We start from the raw sequence: 17,728 nt of genomic DNA, 5'->3' as shown, positions 1-17,728 counted from the left end.
AGCGGGCGATGAGCACGCCGACACTAGTGATCGAATAAAATCACAACTCCCATGCGAGTGTTGATTGAGGGGGTGCAGAGTCCCGATTCCAATCAGGAAGACAAAGAGGGCTTGATTGGTGATCCCACGGTTTACCTCTACCTTTCGAGTGGCTGGGCTGGTAGAAGCCTGGTTTTTTTGGAGGGGGTGGGGGCTGGCCTGCTTTGTGAGCAGTACTGTTGGCTCGGGCCAAGGGGGGCCGGAATGAGGTGCAGAGAAAGATGCCGTCGGAGGCCGGGCGCGGCGGGCGGGGGGGCCGCTGCGGCTCAAGGGCGGCGGGAAGAAGGTGCCCGTGGGACTTCCTCGTGCCAGAGTGCTTGTCCTGACCTGCCAGACTGCAGTGCTCCTCCTCCTCCTCCTCCTCCTCGTGGTACGCAACGAGCCTGGCGGTGTACAGGGAGTCTGGGGAGAGGGCCTGGGCCTGGAGGGAGGAGGCGGTCCGCTGAGGCGGGGGAGGAGGAGCGGCAGCCGGAGGGGACGGGGACGGGAGCTCGTAGCCCCGCGGCAGCGGAGGTCTGCACAGACCCGGCTCCTCCGGCTCCAGCAACCTGCGCTCGGCCTCCGCGTGCTGTCTGCGCCTCTCGGCTTCCAGGCGGCTGTAATAGCCTTCTTCCTGACGCCTCTGCAGGCCGAACAGACAAGAGTGCAAAGGTCAGAGTCGGGACGGGCCTTGGGGGGATGAAAGGGCACCGTTACCCTGTCTCCCGTCGCCACACTGACAGTGAGTCCAGGGGACGGCAACTTTCAACGTTAACAGGCTACAACAGAAGCGGTCTTGAGACTCACGGACCTTCATCCTACGGTGGGTTATGGGTCATGAAACCTCCGAAGCATGGAGCGGACGGACTCTCAGTACTTCAGGCTCCAGCTTCCACTTACTACGCCACCGACCCCAGTCAGTTACTCCTCCAGACCTTCGTTCTCTGCTGCCTCTCTCTCCTGCTCTTGTGGGTTTTAACTTACCTGTTACCGCTCGGTTTAAAGACAAAACCAAACCCAAAACAGGCTCTACGTGGCTTTCTACAGCGGGCACGTGCAAGGGCAGCAACCTCGCATGTGTGCTTTCCCTGAACCCCGGGAATTCAGAGAGCCCTTCCTCGACCAGAAGGACGATTAAGTCACCTGGTTTATTTCCAGTTATTCAGAGGAAGTTAACAGAAACCAGAAACCGTAAAAAACATCACTCATTTTCCCAAGGCAACAATCTAACAAATAAGCTTTCCACAGTTGTTAATTTATAATTCAAATCTTAACAAACTCCCTGGCAGACAGAAAATTAGAGAGCCAGGCGTGAATAGCAACAGCAACACGATATTCAAATATATTTTGACACATACTGTACATTTTTTTCTGACATACATCTGCACAAACTACAGTTGACAGAGTTGAAATTATTTTAACATTAAAAAAGGTAACAGCATGGTTCTGTTACAGATTGACAAAAGTTCTAGAACACATGAAAAAAGTGAATGTAAGAAAAGGGATGCAAGATCAGAGAACCATGTGCCTCAACCTGGATGCGGTGTTGTGCTAAGGAGTGGAGTGGACTTCCAATCCATTCAACCAAAGGAAAACTAAAGTCAGGGACCATGCTGGCATCAGGGTCCACTTCATCTCATCGTATAGGCTTGTGTTTCCTCCCTGCTCCCTCTTGAGGCTTGCACACGACGACAGTGGTCGGCGCATCCCCTTTCAAGAGAGGAAACTCTCGGAGCAGTGCCAGCCCCAATGCCTAGACCAAACTTTTCCCTTTAACTTCTCACTCTGTGTTGAGACCTTCTGAAGGAAAGACAGTTTTTACCTCATTTTCTACACAAAGTAAGTGTCTACTTGGGGTGGGGAATCAAATCCAGAATGACCTCAGTGGCCTTTATGTCGTCAGGAATGTTAGTGTGACATGGAGCACATTTTAAGAGGAAACCAAAATACCCTTTAGTTACACTGAGAGCAGATACAGTTACATGACTCGACAGTTACTCTGCCCAACAGATGAATGGCACATTTTCTATAACAAAGCAAGCCCATCAATTGTGGACATTCGGTATAAAAAATAGGTTATTCAGCTTCTTTTTTACAGTAAGCACTCAGTTCTAGAAGCAGTTCCTAAGACACAAGCATATTTGACATAATCGTGAGTTGGGAGCACACACGCTAGAAAAACCAGGTAGCCCGAGAGCGTCCACAGAAGGCTCACGCTCATGCAGCGGGTCTGTGCGGGCCATCCGGGCAGGCGGAGGGTCCACGCAGCCACGGGACAGCAAGACAACACACACATCCCAACAGAAAGTGGCTCACATTTCGGAGAACTGATTTTGATTCTGACTTATCAGGACACGAGTGAAAGAGTCAAGGGAGACCTAATCCTGAAAGCTCAGACTCCTCCAGAACACTGTAAATCTGCTGGGACACAGCTTTGAAAGATTGACGATAGGCTTTAAGGAATGGTGAAGGTCTAGAAGACGCAGAAGTCGCTAATTTCCATACAGGTACGTGTGCTAGCATTATGTATCTACTTTCATTTAATTGAGTCACATCGTTTCTGTCAATCTTGCTTTTCACTCGTTATATACTCAGAGAGATTTTATCGCTATAAAAAAGCTTCCTACAAGTTCTCTTTTGGGGGGGAGGAGGAGGGTGCTCTATGAATACAGTTCACTGGACTAGCAAAGGAGGAATGATGAATAAGAACCAAACTTTCCCCCATCGGCAACCGTGGCACTCCCGGCCTCTGCCTTCACAGAAGGGAAGTGGCAGAGGAGATCGGCTTCTCCCGGCCAGCATCCAGGACAGGCGAGCCCTGCAGGGGGCTGCGGGGCACAGCGTCACATGGGCCCCATTTCTCAGAATAGGTCAAATCAGTTGTCACTTTAAAATTCAACTTAAAAATTGCTTTCATAAAAAAATCCACATATGGAAACAAAGTAGGAACTCAGGATATTTATCAGAATTACATCCTAGTTGAATTCTCCTTGTATGGTGTTTTTCATAAGCCATCTGCTCTCCTTCCCATCAACCAGAAGTGAGTGATGTCAGTGAATGATCTGTTTCAAGTGCGGAGTGTTAACGGACTGTCTCACTACGCTCCCGTCGCCTCCCACAGCTGGGACTCCCTCTGACCGACTAGCGCACAGGCATCGCCCTCACGGTAACAGGCTGGACCATGTCCAGGAAAGGGAAGAGCCCGGAGTACGCGGGCAGGTTGTGACAACCAGGCCTATGAGTTCAGAAGCGGGAGAGAGACAAGACTCGGGGGGTAAGAGCATCTGGACACAGTTCGGAAGAGAGGTAGGTGGGCCAGGCCGGGCTCACGTGTTGGGTCCGATAACACAGGTGGGGGTCCAGGCCCTGTTCTGTCTCGTACGTCTGAGGGTACAGGTAAGGTCTAGCCCCTCTGCCCCAGCCCATCGATTGGGTTCAGGCTAACTGGGTAAACTCTAGCTGCCCCTAGAGAACCATAACCTTTTCTTCAGCATCTCGCTTTGCTCTCTCCTCCTCCTGGCGGCGCCGCTCGTCCTCCTGCCTGGCGCGATCTTCTGCTTCTCGCTTGCGCATCTCTTCCAGCTGCTGCTGGCGCCTCCGCTCCTCATCCTGTAACTAACAACAAAGTGACTTTAACCCCCGCTCTGCAAACCCCCCAAGCACAAGGTGTAGCAGGCACATATGGACACGGACAGATACACAGACACACACACACACACACACACACACACACACACACACAGTTAAATACGAGATATCAGGCTAGAATCACTGTTGAAAGACAGTAAAACAGACACATTTTATAGTGCTACAGTTTCAAAATAAGTCACCTTAAAGCACGGTCCCCACAGATCCATTAATTTTCCCATTAACTGTGAATCAAACAAGAAGGATTGTCTCATGCATTCACACATTACACTATTAGAATAAATGGAAGTTTAACCAGCTCATGTAAAACAGCAGACTCGAACGACAGACCCTCAAATGATGGAACTATGGAACCCACTTGAGCCCCCTCCTCCCTGTGTTTCCTGGCCTGCGCTCCTGTGAGGTGTGGCATGCGGATGTTGGTGTCCCCGGGTTGGGGGGCTCATATGCCAGCACATGACTCCAGGGGGACGTGGCACCTGTTGGAGAGCCCACTTAGGGCGGCTTGCCTCTGCTGGGCACCATGGGCCATCAGCTCTCTCTGGACCCCATCCTAGACTTTGAGAATTTCTCCTCAGCCCGGGGATAACCAAACTCTGAGTCAGAGAATCTGAACCTGAAATTTGGAAGGAACCTTACTCTACCTTCCTCCTGCTACATTTCTGCCAAGTAATTATCTGCTCTGTCTGAGTAACTCTGGTGTCTGGTAACCCACTGCCTACCTCCCCGAGGCAGGGCTTTCTACTTTCGGGTAACAGCTAGTCAGAAAGTTCTTCTGTGGGTCTAATATTCATCACCTACTGGCTTGCTTTCTATTTTTCATCATTCGGGTTCTACCTTTTTGAAACAACACAAAACAAATTTAATATCTTCCCTTCATGCCATGCAAATGCTTCAAGATATCTTCAAAAATCTAAGATGTAGCCTGTCCTGGTTCTAGCCTCTTTATCCTTCTGGTCAGATCTAAGTACTACAGCTTCCAACAACCTTGTCTAAAAGGGAGGTTTGGATGAACACCAGACCAGAGCTTGCTTCTCTGTTTCCATCCTCTGTGAGAGCCGGCCTGCAGCAGGACTCGCAGCCCCGTGCCCCGTGCCATCCCACATCAAGAAGAGTGGATTTAAAATGTGAAAAATTAAAATGTAACTTAATAACACCTAAAGCCACTACAGGAATTCCATATGTAAAACTGCTCAGGGTGTGTTTCACAGTGTTTTCAGAATTACTAGTTGTTGTATAAATTTTCCATAGCAAAAAATAGAAACTGGACTTGAAACGTATTTATGTTTGTTTATTTAACAAAAACCTAGCAGCTTCACTCTTTCCAGATTCTGTGGAGTGAACACTGCATCTGGTGGAAAAGTAAAAATTAACTTGCGTCACTAGACTTTTTCATGTCAGCAAACAATATTAAAACACCTTAGGGAGAAAATTAAAACCTGCCTCCTCGAGAAGACAAATTTACTTAACTTTCTCTTTTAGTACAATCTAGGAGTAAGCCCTGGAGGGAGGTGAGGATAAGTGCTGTCAGGGGCTCTGCTAGCAGGAGCAGGTGCTGCGGCCTGAGAACCCCAGAAGGACGGAAGGACTGTCACCAGCATCCCGCCCCAGGGAGAGCCGCCCACAGGAGGGCTGAGAGCCAGCAGCCGCAAGACTGATCAAGCAGGTTACAGTCATCAGTCCAAATGAGGAAGAGGATCCAAGTAAAAATAACAAAATAAAACAGTGATTGATAATATTAAATGTTTTACAGAAGAGTAATGTATGGAAGAATATAAAACTGCATTAATGAGTAGTTTTCTGGTGCCCAATAAAGCACTAACTCATCATGTTATATACTTTCTAGACCTAATTAAAGACAAGTCTGAGCAATAAAACCGGTACACGGTGAAATAGCCCACTCACTCCTTTAAATTAAAGAGGAGTAGAATTTTAAGAGTGAGAACAGTTACAATTCTCATTACAGATACAGAATGCTATCTTATGAATCTGTAAACAGACTCTTTCTCTTAAAAACCTTCACTCTTCTAAATCTGGACAGGGGTAAGCAAGGAAAGTTCTCCCGTGGTAAGTTCCCTGCCCCGGCCCATGAGGCAGGGCTGTCTCCACTGCTGGTAAGCTGCTTCTTGCACTCTCATTTTCAAAACACAGACTGTTTTGTTCGTCGTACATGTGCTGCTGCTGCTTTACTCTACCCTCCTCCCCCCAAGCCCATTAAGGACAGAAAAGACAATCGAATCTCTTCATTTACTCCAAATAACAGCTCAAAACGGTACACTGAGCTGCTGTCCATTTCAACCTAAGTTACAAATTTCGTGGCCGAGATCCGATGACAAACTATGTTATGTTAACACTGGGGTTAAATGAACAGGAGATGAGCTCACTGTTTTACAGGAAAAGAATGCAGAGTGACATGAATCAAAGCTGTCTGGTAGGAGGTTATGTTTGGGGGAACAGATCTGCATAGACAGAATGAGAATTCTTACAGAAAGAACACAAGACAGTGTCCAGACTCGAGCTATTCTGAACCGAGAACGAAGCTGGGATTCCAAAAGCTAGTGCTCTAAGCCTGAACCAGGTTTGCTACCCTGGTGGTCCCCATTTCTACAAAAGGCATTTTCAGGTTAAAAAAAAAAAAAGTTGAAATTTATGTGTTTATGACTTGATACCACAAAAAACACTAACCTGTACCCCAAATTGACAGTAAAAGCCCCATTAAGGGAGACAATCATGTTGAAATATCTGAATACAAAATGGAGTCCAGCTATCCTTCGCTTTTTGACATTTTCACTGAAAACACAACTTAAAGTCTATTGAACAGATTGCCATTAAGAACTTTGGCAAGGGGGATCCCTGGGTGGCTCAGCGGTTTAGCTCCTGCCTTTAGCCCAGGGAGTGATCCTGGAGTCCTGGGATCGAGTCCCGCGTCGGGCTCCCGGCATGGAGCCTGCTTCTCCCTCCTCCTGTGTCTCTGCACCCCCCCCCATAAATAAATAAATAAATAAATGAATGAATGAATGAATGAATGAATGAATAAATAAATCTTAAAAAAAAAAAAAAGAACTTGGGCAAGCCTTTTCTACGTTCCCATCTACTATTAAAAACATGTTAAAATTTTTAATGCAAGCACCTCTGGCACCTGACTCGGCCCCAGAGCAACTCCTCCAGCCCCACATCCCAGTGGGCATTCACTCTAGGTGAGGAAGGGGTTTCTTCATTAGGAAAGCCATCTCCATGGTGTAGGCCACTTGGTATATGGGCTCCCTGCCCTTGGCACAGCCCATGCTCAGCCTTCTCAATGTGAGGACAACTTCACCAGGATCCGAGAGATCTAGAGCTGAGTGGCAGAGACAGGAGAGTCACCCCTAAGTCGGGCCATGTGGCTCCCACAGCTTCCCCTGGCTCTGCGGGGGCCACAGCTCCCTCCCACGCCAAGCCTTCAGCCTGAAGAGGCCGAGGGCAGTCCACATCTCCTTCAGGACTTCTCTCAGAAAGTGCAACTCTCAACAGGATTTCCTACTACATGTTCGAAGCCCTGCTAATGCTTTTGCTTCAAGCCTTCTACGCCTGGGGTTGCTGGGGGAGGCCTGATTCCTACTGTCCCATGGGAGGGCAGATGGAGAGCATGGGCCTTCCTACGAGGGCAACAGGAGAGCGTCACTTCACTAGTGCTACCCCACGGTGGAGGGATGCTCCCCTTGAACTGGCAGGTCATCTGAGTCAGTGCATGAGCCATTAAAACAATGACAGGACAAAGCCCGAGACTGGCCAACTAAGCGACTGTCCAGTCACGTCACTTTCTAGTTGAAAGATGGTTCCTAGCAAGAGTTTCATGAACAGGAGACATTTTTGTGTAGCAGAATATGAAAGAAATATCAACTCAGAAAATGCTAGCCAGAAATATCCTGGTTAGAATCCTCTCACTCTAGACAGTAGGTCAACCTCTTCAGTACTGGCCTGTCCCTTGGTCCTACCCACATCACAGGATTGTCATAAAGAAACAGGACAGTTATGCATGTATGAGGATCTACAACCTAGGCAGCAGAGGTATGAGCTGCACGCCCTTTGGACATTAGCCAGGTGACGCTGCTGTGACAGGGGATACCACCCACCCTGAATCATAGGTGTGACAGGCGTAGGCAGGCATGGCTGGCCAACAGCCCCTCCTGGGCACAGGAAGACTCAGGATGCTTCTCTAAGTGACGGGAGCTTTGGCAGGGTTCTGATGGTTTTTAACTAGGGTCCCTGGAACTGCTGGGCTGAGAACAGCCTTTTTGGGAACAAAAGGAGAAGGGGGATGCAGCAGGAAGTCCTTTGCAGGAGGAAATGGCAGGGGCTCATGCCAGCGTGGGTGTCGAGGGGGTCAGATTCTGAGAAGGTAAAGACAGTAGAATTTCTCGATGCAGAGAAAAGGGGGTTATGCTAATGAGGGTTTGTAGACGGGGCAGTTTAGAGTCTGCTGGAATGGGGAAGGCTGAAGGCAGAGCAGATGAGCAGCATCCTGGGGAGGGGTTGGGGGAGAGAAGGAATTTCAGGCAGAACTTGCTGGGGTTTGCAGAGTCTTGTCTGACTCCCACTGGAGATGCTACACGGGCAGATGCTTACAGGTCTCCAGTCTGAGATGGCTAGGCCTACAAATACAAAGGAGGCTCCTGGGTTGGGAGGCAGAGGCACTGGGCAGTGGGCACAGGCAGCGGGGAGCTGGCCCCACACAGGGGTGCAGCCCACTCTGCCCACTCTCAAGATTGCTGAGACACAGCTGCTTGGAGCAGACGACCTGACCTGCTTATCCCACTCATCATCAGAAACACCCCGGGATGTTACCTACAAAGAAAACACTGTGGAAACTGCACAGGGGGTGGTTCCTACCCATCTGGTTACATGTGCCACCACCCTTCTTATCTTAGAGAAAGAACTCTCTAGGATACCTCGGTGTCTCTAGGACACCTAGCAGAGGAGGCCCCTCTAGAAACCTGTCAACTCCGACAAAAGGATGCTGTGGATAATGACACTGCCAGGAATAACACTAATATTCCCTGGGGAAACAGACTAAGAAATGCTGAAGAATGTGGTGGTTACGGTCAATATTAATACTCAAAATAATTACCTCTTAAAGAAAAAAACCCTCTAAAATGTGTCTTTAAAATACTTATCTTTTTTTTTTAATTTATTTTTTATTGGTGTTCAATTTACTAACATACAGAATAACCCCCAGTGCCCGTCACCCATTCATTCCCACCCCCCGCCCTCCTCCCCTTCTACCACCCCTAGTTTGTTTCCCAGAGTTAGCAGTCTTTACGTTCTGTCTCCCTTAAAATACTTATCTTCATGTAATGCTTTATCCTTGAATATTATTCACCTGTCATGTGACCTGCAGAGGATTCTGGGCCACTGAGCTGGGGCTGTGAAATATCTTACAGCCCATGCATCAGGTTAGCACCTGGCATGTAACAGATGCCCAGCAAGCGTATGCTAAATGAGCATTGAGCACAAAGAAGCCACACTAATGGATATCTTCCGGCCACCTGCCATAGGTACACCTCAACACACTGAAGTGTGGAGAAAAACGTACATATTTTATCTTTGTCTCATGCAGAAGAAAAAACTAGAATCATATGCCCTTCAGCCATCAAGGAGGGGAGGAGCTGTCTCCATGAGCAGCTTCTCTTTAGAGAAATAGTGCCACTACAACACTGTTTGAATTAAAAAAGGAAAAAGAGAGGAAAAAAAAAGTAAGAAAAAAGGGGTGTTATTTGGTGAAAAGGTCAGCAAAGCCAGACTTGGGAGCTGGGGACTGTTTACGGTTCTGTGTGATGCCACCCGTGTTCATGTAGGAGCCAACTAACAAAGAGAACCTCAACTCAATGTGTCAGCCAGTACATAATTCTCTGGCCGGTGACACAGACACAGCTCTTGAGCACTGCATACACTGAAGGACCAACTGAATTTCCCCAATACCGACACCAGACACACTGAATTTATAGCATAAAAGGACTCCAGCATTTCTTGGCAGACAGTAAACTGGTATGGCTGATAAACTAAACCAAAGTCCATGTGAAATTATTAAAGAAGACAGAATAAATGCTTATCGAAAGGCTTTTTCTACCAACACACATTGTATCCTAGTTATATCTTAATGGGCAAAACAACATGAATATCAGGTCAATTGAGTTTTTAGTAGGTGATTATTCAAAATCTGCTACCAAAATAATAAGGATGAAATTGGTTATGGTCATTGCAAAATTTCTTTCATTTGCTCATGTATTTATGACTATGCAAGTGTACACAGAATCAATTTTAGGACTAAAACTGGGAAAAGGTCAAAATCCATAAACAAACAGTAACACTTAAAATTAATGGAGAAAACCAAAGAGTCACTAAATCTAAAAACATAGGAAGGCATGCTTCTTACGAGGCACGAGCTATACACTCTGCTCTCGGACACCCCCAGAAACTGGGTCTACTAGAAACACAAAACCACCACCACTGAAAGAAAAAAAGAAAATCAAGACAGGAAAAAGTACCAAAGGGAAAGAAATGAGAACATACCAAATCTAGAACAGAGATTGCTGGCAGAGCAGTCTGCTGCAGGTAACAGAGAAGAAAAAAAAAAAAAAAAAAAAAAAAGAAAGATGAAGTGTGAAAAAAAGTCAAGTTTAGACCTGTATTTCCACCACCGGTGTGTGTGCTGCTCCCATGCTTCGTCTGCGTCTGAAGGACAACCCAATGAGAACAGTCACACTACGGACCGGCTTCCGGTCCTCAGAAATAGGAAATGTCCATATGGCATTAAACACTTGAGTTTCATTATTAAGATACACGAAAGAAACTTTAAAAAAATAATATTCCCCTGAGCTCTCTTACTTGGAGCCTAAGATATTAATCTTAAATATGATTAATGATAAATACACAGCTTTTAATTCAATTACCGAATGAAACTTTCTGAATGTCGTAATTACTTAGAGGCTTTAAAACAGTCACTGTTCAAACTATATGGAAAACCTGACAGACCTTTAATAAAGATTTGGTACAAATAAATGCAGAAATCCTACAATGTAGGTGCTACCTTTTCACCATGGGATACAGTTCTCACAATAAATGTTAATGAGTGGCCCCCTGGGCTAGTGGCACCAGCCAGAGCAGAGGGAGAGGACCCTCCACATGGCCGGGCGGGGGGGAGTCCTAGGCCTGGGGTGGAAACCGCACAAAGGACTCTGACATTGTACGCGACTCACTCCTGATCCAACAGTTCCTCTTGCAAATAAACTAATACTGATACTAAATAGAGTTGTTTCTAAGGGCGTTTTTTTTTTTTTTTTACTGGTGACTTGGAAAATACTAATAAAATCATGTCACAGCTAAGATTTGGGCTTGCGTTTAAGACACTTCAGTGTTCCAGCTAAATTCTGGGCCAAGTTCCATACACCTTTCGGTGAGAATATGTGCATAATTAGATGTGTGTGACATGTTTCAGGAATATAATTCATAGAGCAAACTTGAAAAGTGGTCAGACTGCTAGCTTTATGTACTAGTAATTATCTAAGATTAAACTGCATCACGATGTAGGAAAGACTAAAACGTCTGACCTAACAGTTATTCGTTTAGATCTCTAGTACAGACAGTTGCAATTAGAAACAAAATCCAAAAGACATGCTCCAGGCTGTCTTTTCCCAGAACACTGCACTGTATAAACACTAAACTAACATGATACGGTCAATAGCACTTTCTGCAAATTAATACTAATAAATGCCTCTCTGTTAACAATTCTCTTGACAGGGTAAAAAAAGAATCTTGAATTTGGCACTTCAATTTATTGCGTTAAAGTAACTTAAATTTCACTTCTTTTATTTGATACAAGAACAAGTTATTTTTATCATATAGAGAAATAAGGATAAATTCTCAGTATCTACTACTACTGAAATGTGGTTTAATTATACCTGCTTCATCAACTGTATGAGCACCTGGCAGAGTGTCTTCCTGGTAATGACCATTAACTTTGAAGTTCTCAATAGTCTTCATCACCCACCACCCACTGCTGATAATCGAGACCAGGGGTCAGCATATGTCTTGTTAACTGTCTGGGAAGCACATAGCACCCTGGCTGCTCACAGTCTGTCAAGGCGGCTCTCAGAGTTCGACAGCAGAGCCGTGCCATTAAGACAGCCTGTGCGGCTCACAAAGCCTAAGGTACTTACTTTCCAGCCATTTAAGAAAACATTTTTGCCAACCCCTGATGAGGATTATTACTGGTCACTAACAGGTTAGTGGTTATTAGCTTGTTTGCTCAACTAAAGCATTAATGAGAAGGGCAGGAACAACTTTGCTAAATTAAAACAGCAGAGCTCCATGTGGATGGTCTAAGACTTTGCAAAGTCTGCCTTTAACCCGGTTAGAGGGTTAGAGGGGTTAGAGGGTTCACGCTGCAGGATGCCTGCACGCAGCAGTAGCTACAGTACCCCACTACAGGCCAGGGCCCTTGCCAACCCCCCATGAGTGACACGCACAGAGACGCATGCCCACAGCACTTCTCCCCTTTACCCTTGCTCTTCGCTCGGCCTCGAGGCGCTGCATGATGAGCATGGTATCCACGTCATCATCCTCCTCCTCCTCGTCATCCTCGTCCTTCTGCTTGGACTCCTGGAGCCTCTTCTGGAACTGCCACTCCAGCATGAGTTTCCGCAGGCGATCGTTTTCCTCTGCACTGCGCTCGGGCTTATTCTGGAGCTCCTGGATCTCCCTGCTCAGCATATCCACGATGTGCATCTGCTGCTGCTTCTCTAGCTTCTCCCGGGCATCCCGCTTCCACGGGTCTGGGGACAGACTATCTCCTGAGGACAGCTCCTCTTTGCTGACTGTAATGTACTGTAAGTCTCTGCGCTCAATCGTGCGGGGCTGCTGCTGGGGCTGCAGCTCCCGAATGACCGTCTCTTGGGGCCTCTGGAGTGTAGAAGGTTTTTCTGGCTTCACATGGGGGACAGTTACAGGAGAAAACGGGGCTGGGTTCAGTGACTGGGAGCGCATCTGGCCCAGCTTTCGCTCCTGCTCACGGCGCTTCCTGTCCCGCTCCTCCTCTAGACGGGCCTTCTCCTTCTCATACCAGCGCTGGTGCTCCTCCCTCTTCTTCCTCTCTGCAGCCACCACCTGAGCAGAGGCAGGTCCTGTCTGGCTAGCAGGAGGTGGTGGGAGAGGCAGGTCTGTTGGGATCCCGTCGAAGTCTCCGGCGTAGTGCGTGGGGGGCGGCGGGGGTGGTGGGGGCAGGTCAGTTTGGACCGGCTGGGAGCCAGCCACAGGCAGGGGCTGCACAGCGGCTGGCGTCTTCCAGCGCCCAGGGCCACTCTTGGTCAGAGTGGAAGCGGGGGTGCCGGCCTTGGAGGGGTGGTCCAGGTGCTCTTGGCTGGAAGTGCTCGAGCCCACTGAGGAGCTCTGATGGATCCACATATCGCTATCAGACTTGCGATCCAGGACTGCCTCGATCCGATGCCGCTCTAGTTGGTAAGCCTTATCCTCCCGAAGCTCCTCCTGGGAACGGGTAACACGCTGGAAAAAGCAAAAAGGAAAACTGTTCTATTTCAGCTGCTTAGAAAAAAACTACTAAAAATTCATAAATATCTTATCCTCATGGAGAACACATTTTAGGGAAATTATTAGGTGAGTGTCAAACAGAGGCTGAGACTGTCCAGCTCTGTGGGGTGCACGATGTGGAGGAAACATGTTGGGGATGGAGGGCAGGTGCAGTGAATTTCTTCATCTGTGCAAGAGCTGTACTTCTGTCTGCAACACTGGCAAAAACACACACACACAGACATCCGGGTACTTTCTGGACAAGTGGGGCCTTCCCCACTCTTTGACGATGCCCCTTGCATGCATCTGCACTGTGGTTCTTCACACAGCTGACTTTCAAAGGATGAATGTGTTTGGTCTAATTACATGAATAGCAACAAATTTACTTCTCCATAGTAAAATTCTGAATAAGAGTAATGATCAAATCATAGCCACTGGAGCCACAGTTCCACCAGCTGATGACCGGCTTTGGGGACACTGACAGAACGGGGCATGTGCCAGGACAAGCTATGCACCTGGGTGTCTCTGTTCCGACCTTAGAATAAAACACAGTGCTATAAATCTGCTGGACATGAACTTCTGTGTATGTGTGGAAGAGACAGAAATGAACCCTCTCTTCCAAAGGGCTAGTCTGAAGTCTGCACAACAGCATGAATAAAAGTAGTTTGATAGAAATGATTCACCAGGATGTCAACTTTTTTTTTTTCCCTTGTCCTGTTAATGTGTAGAAAGTGAACATGCAAATCTGGAAAATAAGCTGTTTCCTTTCCTTAAAAAAATCAGCCAACAACAAAAAAATGAAATATCACTTGAAAAAACAGTGTGATAGGAAAGTGGAACATTTATTGTCCACGTTTTGCTATGGCTTCACTCTGCACACAGAAATGGCTTCCACATCACTGGGCCATCTACAGACCCTCAAATAAGGTGGGGGACGGGGGCACTGAAGACTGGGTGGCCAAAAATCTACATACAACTTCTGACTCCCCCCAACACCTACCTACTAATAGCCTACTGTTGGCTGGAAAGCCTTATGGACGCTCACAAATATGTGTTGTGAGCACATATTTTGTATGTCTTACTAATCTACTGTGTTCTTACAATAAGCTATAGAAAAGACGTCATTAAGAAACACATCAGGATGAGAAAATACATTTGCAGCACTTGTACTGAAGAACACGTGCATAAGAGTGGACATGAGTCCTTCAACTCATGGTGTTCAAGAGTCAACCATGTCAATACACCTGCTGTTCATAGAACAGACAGAATTTCAGAGTTCAGGCCTCAGACTGCCCATCTGCTCTCCCTCTGCTGCAGTTCCCAGGGACTCCCGAGTCACTCCTCTGCTTTCCTTGAAGACTCATTTAGGTCCTGTGCAACCATCACCCCATCTCTCCGTGGATCCCCTGGCAGGTTCTATCCTAATTCTTAGTCATTTTGAGATCCACATCAACCCCTGGACCGGTTTCCTGACTTCTTCTAGAAGTATCCTCTACCTCCGAGGTCAGGCAGAGAAAACAGCAGACACACACTGTGAATGTGGAGCTTGATAATGTTATTCCCATGCAACAGGAGAAAACGTGTACATTATATCTTGACATAGGGGAAGGAGATCCTCCTAAGGGTAACAACATATGCCAGAGGAGGCAGGACACACAAGCACTTCATTGTGAAATGAAGTCTGGAGGAAGGTCTCTTTTCGCAGCTAACTCCAGCTCACTGACAGCTGGCAGATGGGTGGAGGAGGGTATCCAACGCTCCCAGAGAAACTGGGCTTGTGGGGGTAATCAGACAGGACAGACCTGTGGACAAGGCAAGATGACACTTCTTGCCCTCTGAGAACCATGATTCATGCTGCCTCCCCACAACTATGACCCTTCCTCTGTTCCCCTGGCCTTCATGGCTCAGCTCAGCCCTACGGCAATCCCCAGGCTCCTCCCTCCACCCCAGTTAAAGCACCACATCCAGAATTCGTTATCCAGGACTCGTATTTGTGACACAGCCTAGACTGCACCTCTTTCCTAGCATACATTTCTTCTCCCAGCCTTTTACAATGCAAAGTTATCTTTCTAAACAGAACAACACATCTGATAATGTTCTGCAGCTCACCTACCCAGACTGACACTCCCTTCTCCACTAACTGTGATGAAACCCAAACCCTCAGCTTATCACTTCAAGCATTGGAATGTGGTTCCAGGCTGCAAAGGCCTGCCACAGCTCCTGGAGCCAGGTTCCTACACATCTCCGAGCCCTCTCCCTCAGTCTGAAAAGCTCTTCTGTTTAGAGAGCTGTCATGTAACGCGCGCGGGGCGGGGGGGGGGGGGGGGGTGTGTGTGTGTGTGTCCAGGTCCAAGTCCCATGTAGATGGAATGGCAGTTGTGTCATTCGGGCAGACCCAGATCTCCAGCATGACTTACTACACTGAACTGACTTTATTGTCTCATTTCTCAACCACATCATTAGTTTCACAGGCAGGGACCATGGTTAGGTCTGTGTCCCAGCACTTGGACAGCTGGTACAAACAGAAAAACACAACATCCCTCATTTCTCACTCCTTGAATTGGGGATCCTGCCTCACAAACTCTAATGAGGATGTCCTATTACTAACACTAATCCAACATCAAGGGAACAAAGCATTGCTCTTCACATTTGTATTCCTGCCTCTCCCCTCTTCCTCAGCAAACCAGGAGACCAGCAAAGAAGACAAGGTAACGGCTACAGTGCTGCCTACAGGGTAACAACCATATATCTGAAATCATTCAGATTTCACCCTGTCAGAATGGTTTATCTTTGAGGGCTGCAAATGTTCGTGGGATCCTCCTCTCTAACCTGAATTGCAATACTGGAATGATTATTGTCCATGTGCATGTGTGGCTTCTCCTCGTAATTTGGCCACTGGTTCTGAGGAGGAGCCATCCGGTCCTGGGATTTGGAAGCTGGGAAGGTGAAATACTCTCTGGTGTATGTCTGAGTGGGGATGGGGTAAGCCTCAGGTCTAGGTGGAGGGGTCTGTTCCTGTAAAATGAGAAGAAGACAGAAAAGTGAGCTTTTGGCACAATTTGTGTACATAGATTAATTTAATTTCCAATGATCTGTTTTAAACTATAGCAGATACATATATTTAAAACAGTGTTAAAAATTAGAAGTGTTTGATCCTATACTGAGAATAAAGAAAAACATTTTATTTTGCCCTGGCTTATTAATTTAAACTTAATTTCCTTATTATGTTAAAAATAAAGCAGCACTCAGGAATTCTAAACACTGCTGATGTGCAGAATGCAAGTTTTAGGAGATAATTCAGGTCTTCCACGGGAAGACTGAGTGCTCGTCATAGTGAGGATGTTTTTTTCTGACCTCAGTGCAGAGGTTCCCAGTGGAGACAGACGTTATCTTAGCTGTTGTTCCAGGGGCGTATGCGCTTTTCCCTCCAGGGCTAGGAGGCTGATCTGTTGGAAAGAGTCAGGGAAAAGACAGTTTAGTATTAGACAAACACTCGATGCAACATGACAAGAGCTCTGTAAGGGTAGTGACCATGTGTCATGCATCTTCAAACTGCCAGTGAGGAGTCAGCGCAGACACAGAAGTAGGGCATGTGAGAGACGAAGGCTCATCAGACCCACTCCCCGCTCTTGAATAATCGGAAACCAGAGCTGCAAGGTTTCATCTACAGACCAGGGACTGGCAAACATTTCTGGCAATGGGACAGACAGTAAATATTTCAGGCTCTGCAAACCTTGTATGTGTTGCACATCCTTCTACTGATTCTTCTTCTTGTTAACAACACTTTAAAAGTATAAAAACCATTTGAGCTCCCAAGGCAGTCTGCCAACTCCCGCTAGAGACAGTATCAATGCACTCGGCTAGGGCATCAACTGAATCAAAGGTTTTCCAGCTTGGTTTCTATTTCCTACTGGAAGAACATTACTTTTGATATGTCTCATGAAAAGCACATCTCAGGTAGCCAATATATGCAGGTAATCCTACTGTTCTGATAACTAAGAGAGCACAGGGCGTCCCCTTCACGCTGTGACCGTGCTGTCCTGGGACAAGAGTGCAAGGCCAGGAAAGGAAGGGCCAAAGCGATCCCGCTTACTTGCCACGTTGGGGCTGGAGCGGTGATCAGCCCGGTTCTTCATCAGTCTGTCATCGCCAGGCAATTTCTTGGGTTCAGTGTATTCTGCCCAAGGCAGCTGAGGGCTCTCAGGTGACCCGTTTTGAGCTGAATTATTATAGAGCTCGAAACCTTCACTCTTTGGTCGGGGTTTACCTGAGCCACGACGGTCTGAAACTGCAATCAAAGTGCATTCAGGCTCTCTTCATTTGTTCAAGATTTTATTTTAAACACTCTTATTTGGTCTTTAAAGAAAGATGAATCTACAAATATTTAAAAATTTCGTAAGACCTTATTTTTAGCCAAAGAAATAAAGTAATTTTTAATCTAAGAGTAAAATCTTTCTAGAGAATCTTAAAAGCAACATCTAACTGGCTTTGATGGATAAAG

General features: G+C 46.9%; 1 protein-coding gene across 19 annotated transcripts in view; it reads right to left on the bottom strand.

The window, feature by feature from the left end:
* AFDN (afadin, adherens junction formation factor) overlaps positions 1-17,728 on the bottom strand; it is a 137,473-nt gene that overhangs the window by 5,617 nt on the left and 114,128 nt on the right. For 7 of the 19 annotated variants that reach the window (XM_038526552.1, XM_038526559.1, XM_038526563.1 and 4 more), the window contains 7 exons: positions 17,321-17,515; positions 16,582-16,673; positions 16,057-16,242; positions 12,205-13,203; positions 10,216-10,251; positions 3,499-3,633; positions 367-661 (listed from right to left, as the gene is read on the bottom strand). In XM_038526552.1, coding sequence (XP_038382480.1) covers positions 367-661; positions 3,499-3,633; positions 10,216-10,251; positions 12,205-13,203; positions 16,057-16,242; positions 16,582-16,673; positions 17,321-17,515 — 1,938 coding nt within the window. The remainder of the gene's footprint in view (positions 1-366; positions 662-3,498; positions 3,634-10,215; positions 10,252-12,204; positions 13,204-16,056; positions 16,243-16,581; positions 16,674-17,320; positions 17,516-17,728) is intronic. The other 12 variants (XM_038526560.1, XM_038526568.1, XM_038526561.1 and 9 more) reach the window with 7 other exon arrangements.

The sequence above is a fragment of the Canis lupus genome, chromosome 1, assembly GCF_011100685.1.
Source record: "Canis lupus familiaris isolate Mischka breed German Shepherd chromosome 1, alternate assembly UU_Cfam_GSD_1.0, whole genome shotgun sequence".
NCBI lineage: Eukaryota > Metazoa > Chordata > Mammalia > Carnivora > Canidae > Canis > Canis lupus.
The sequence above is the reverse complement of the archived record's forward strand: the minus strand, read 5'-3'. Positions and strand labels throughout refer to the sequence as shown.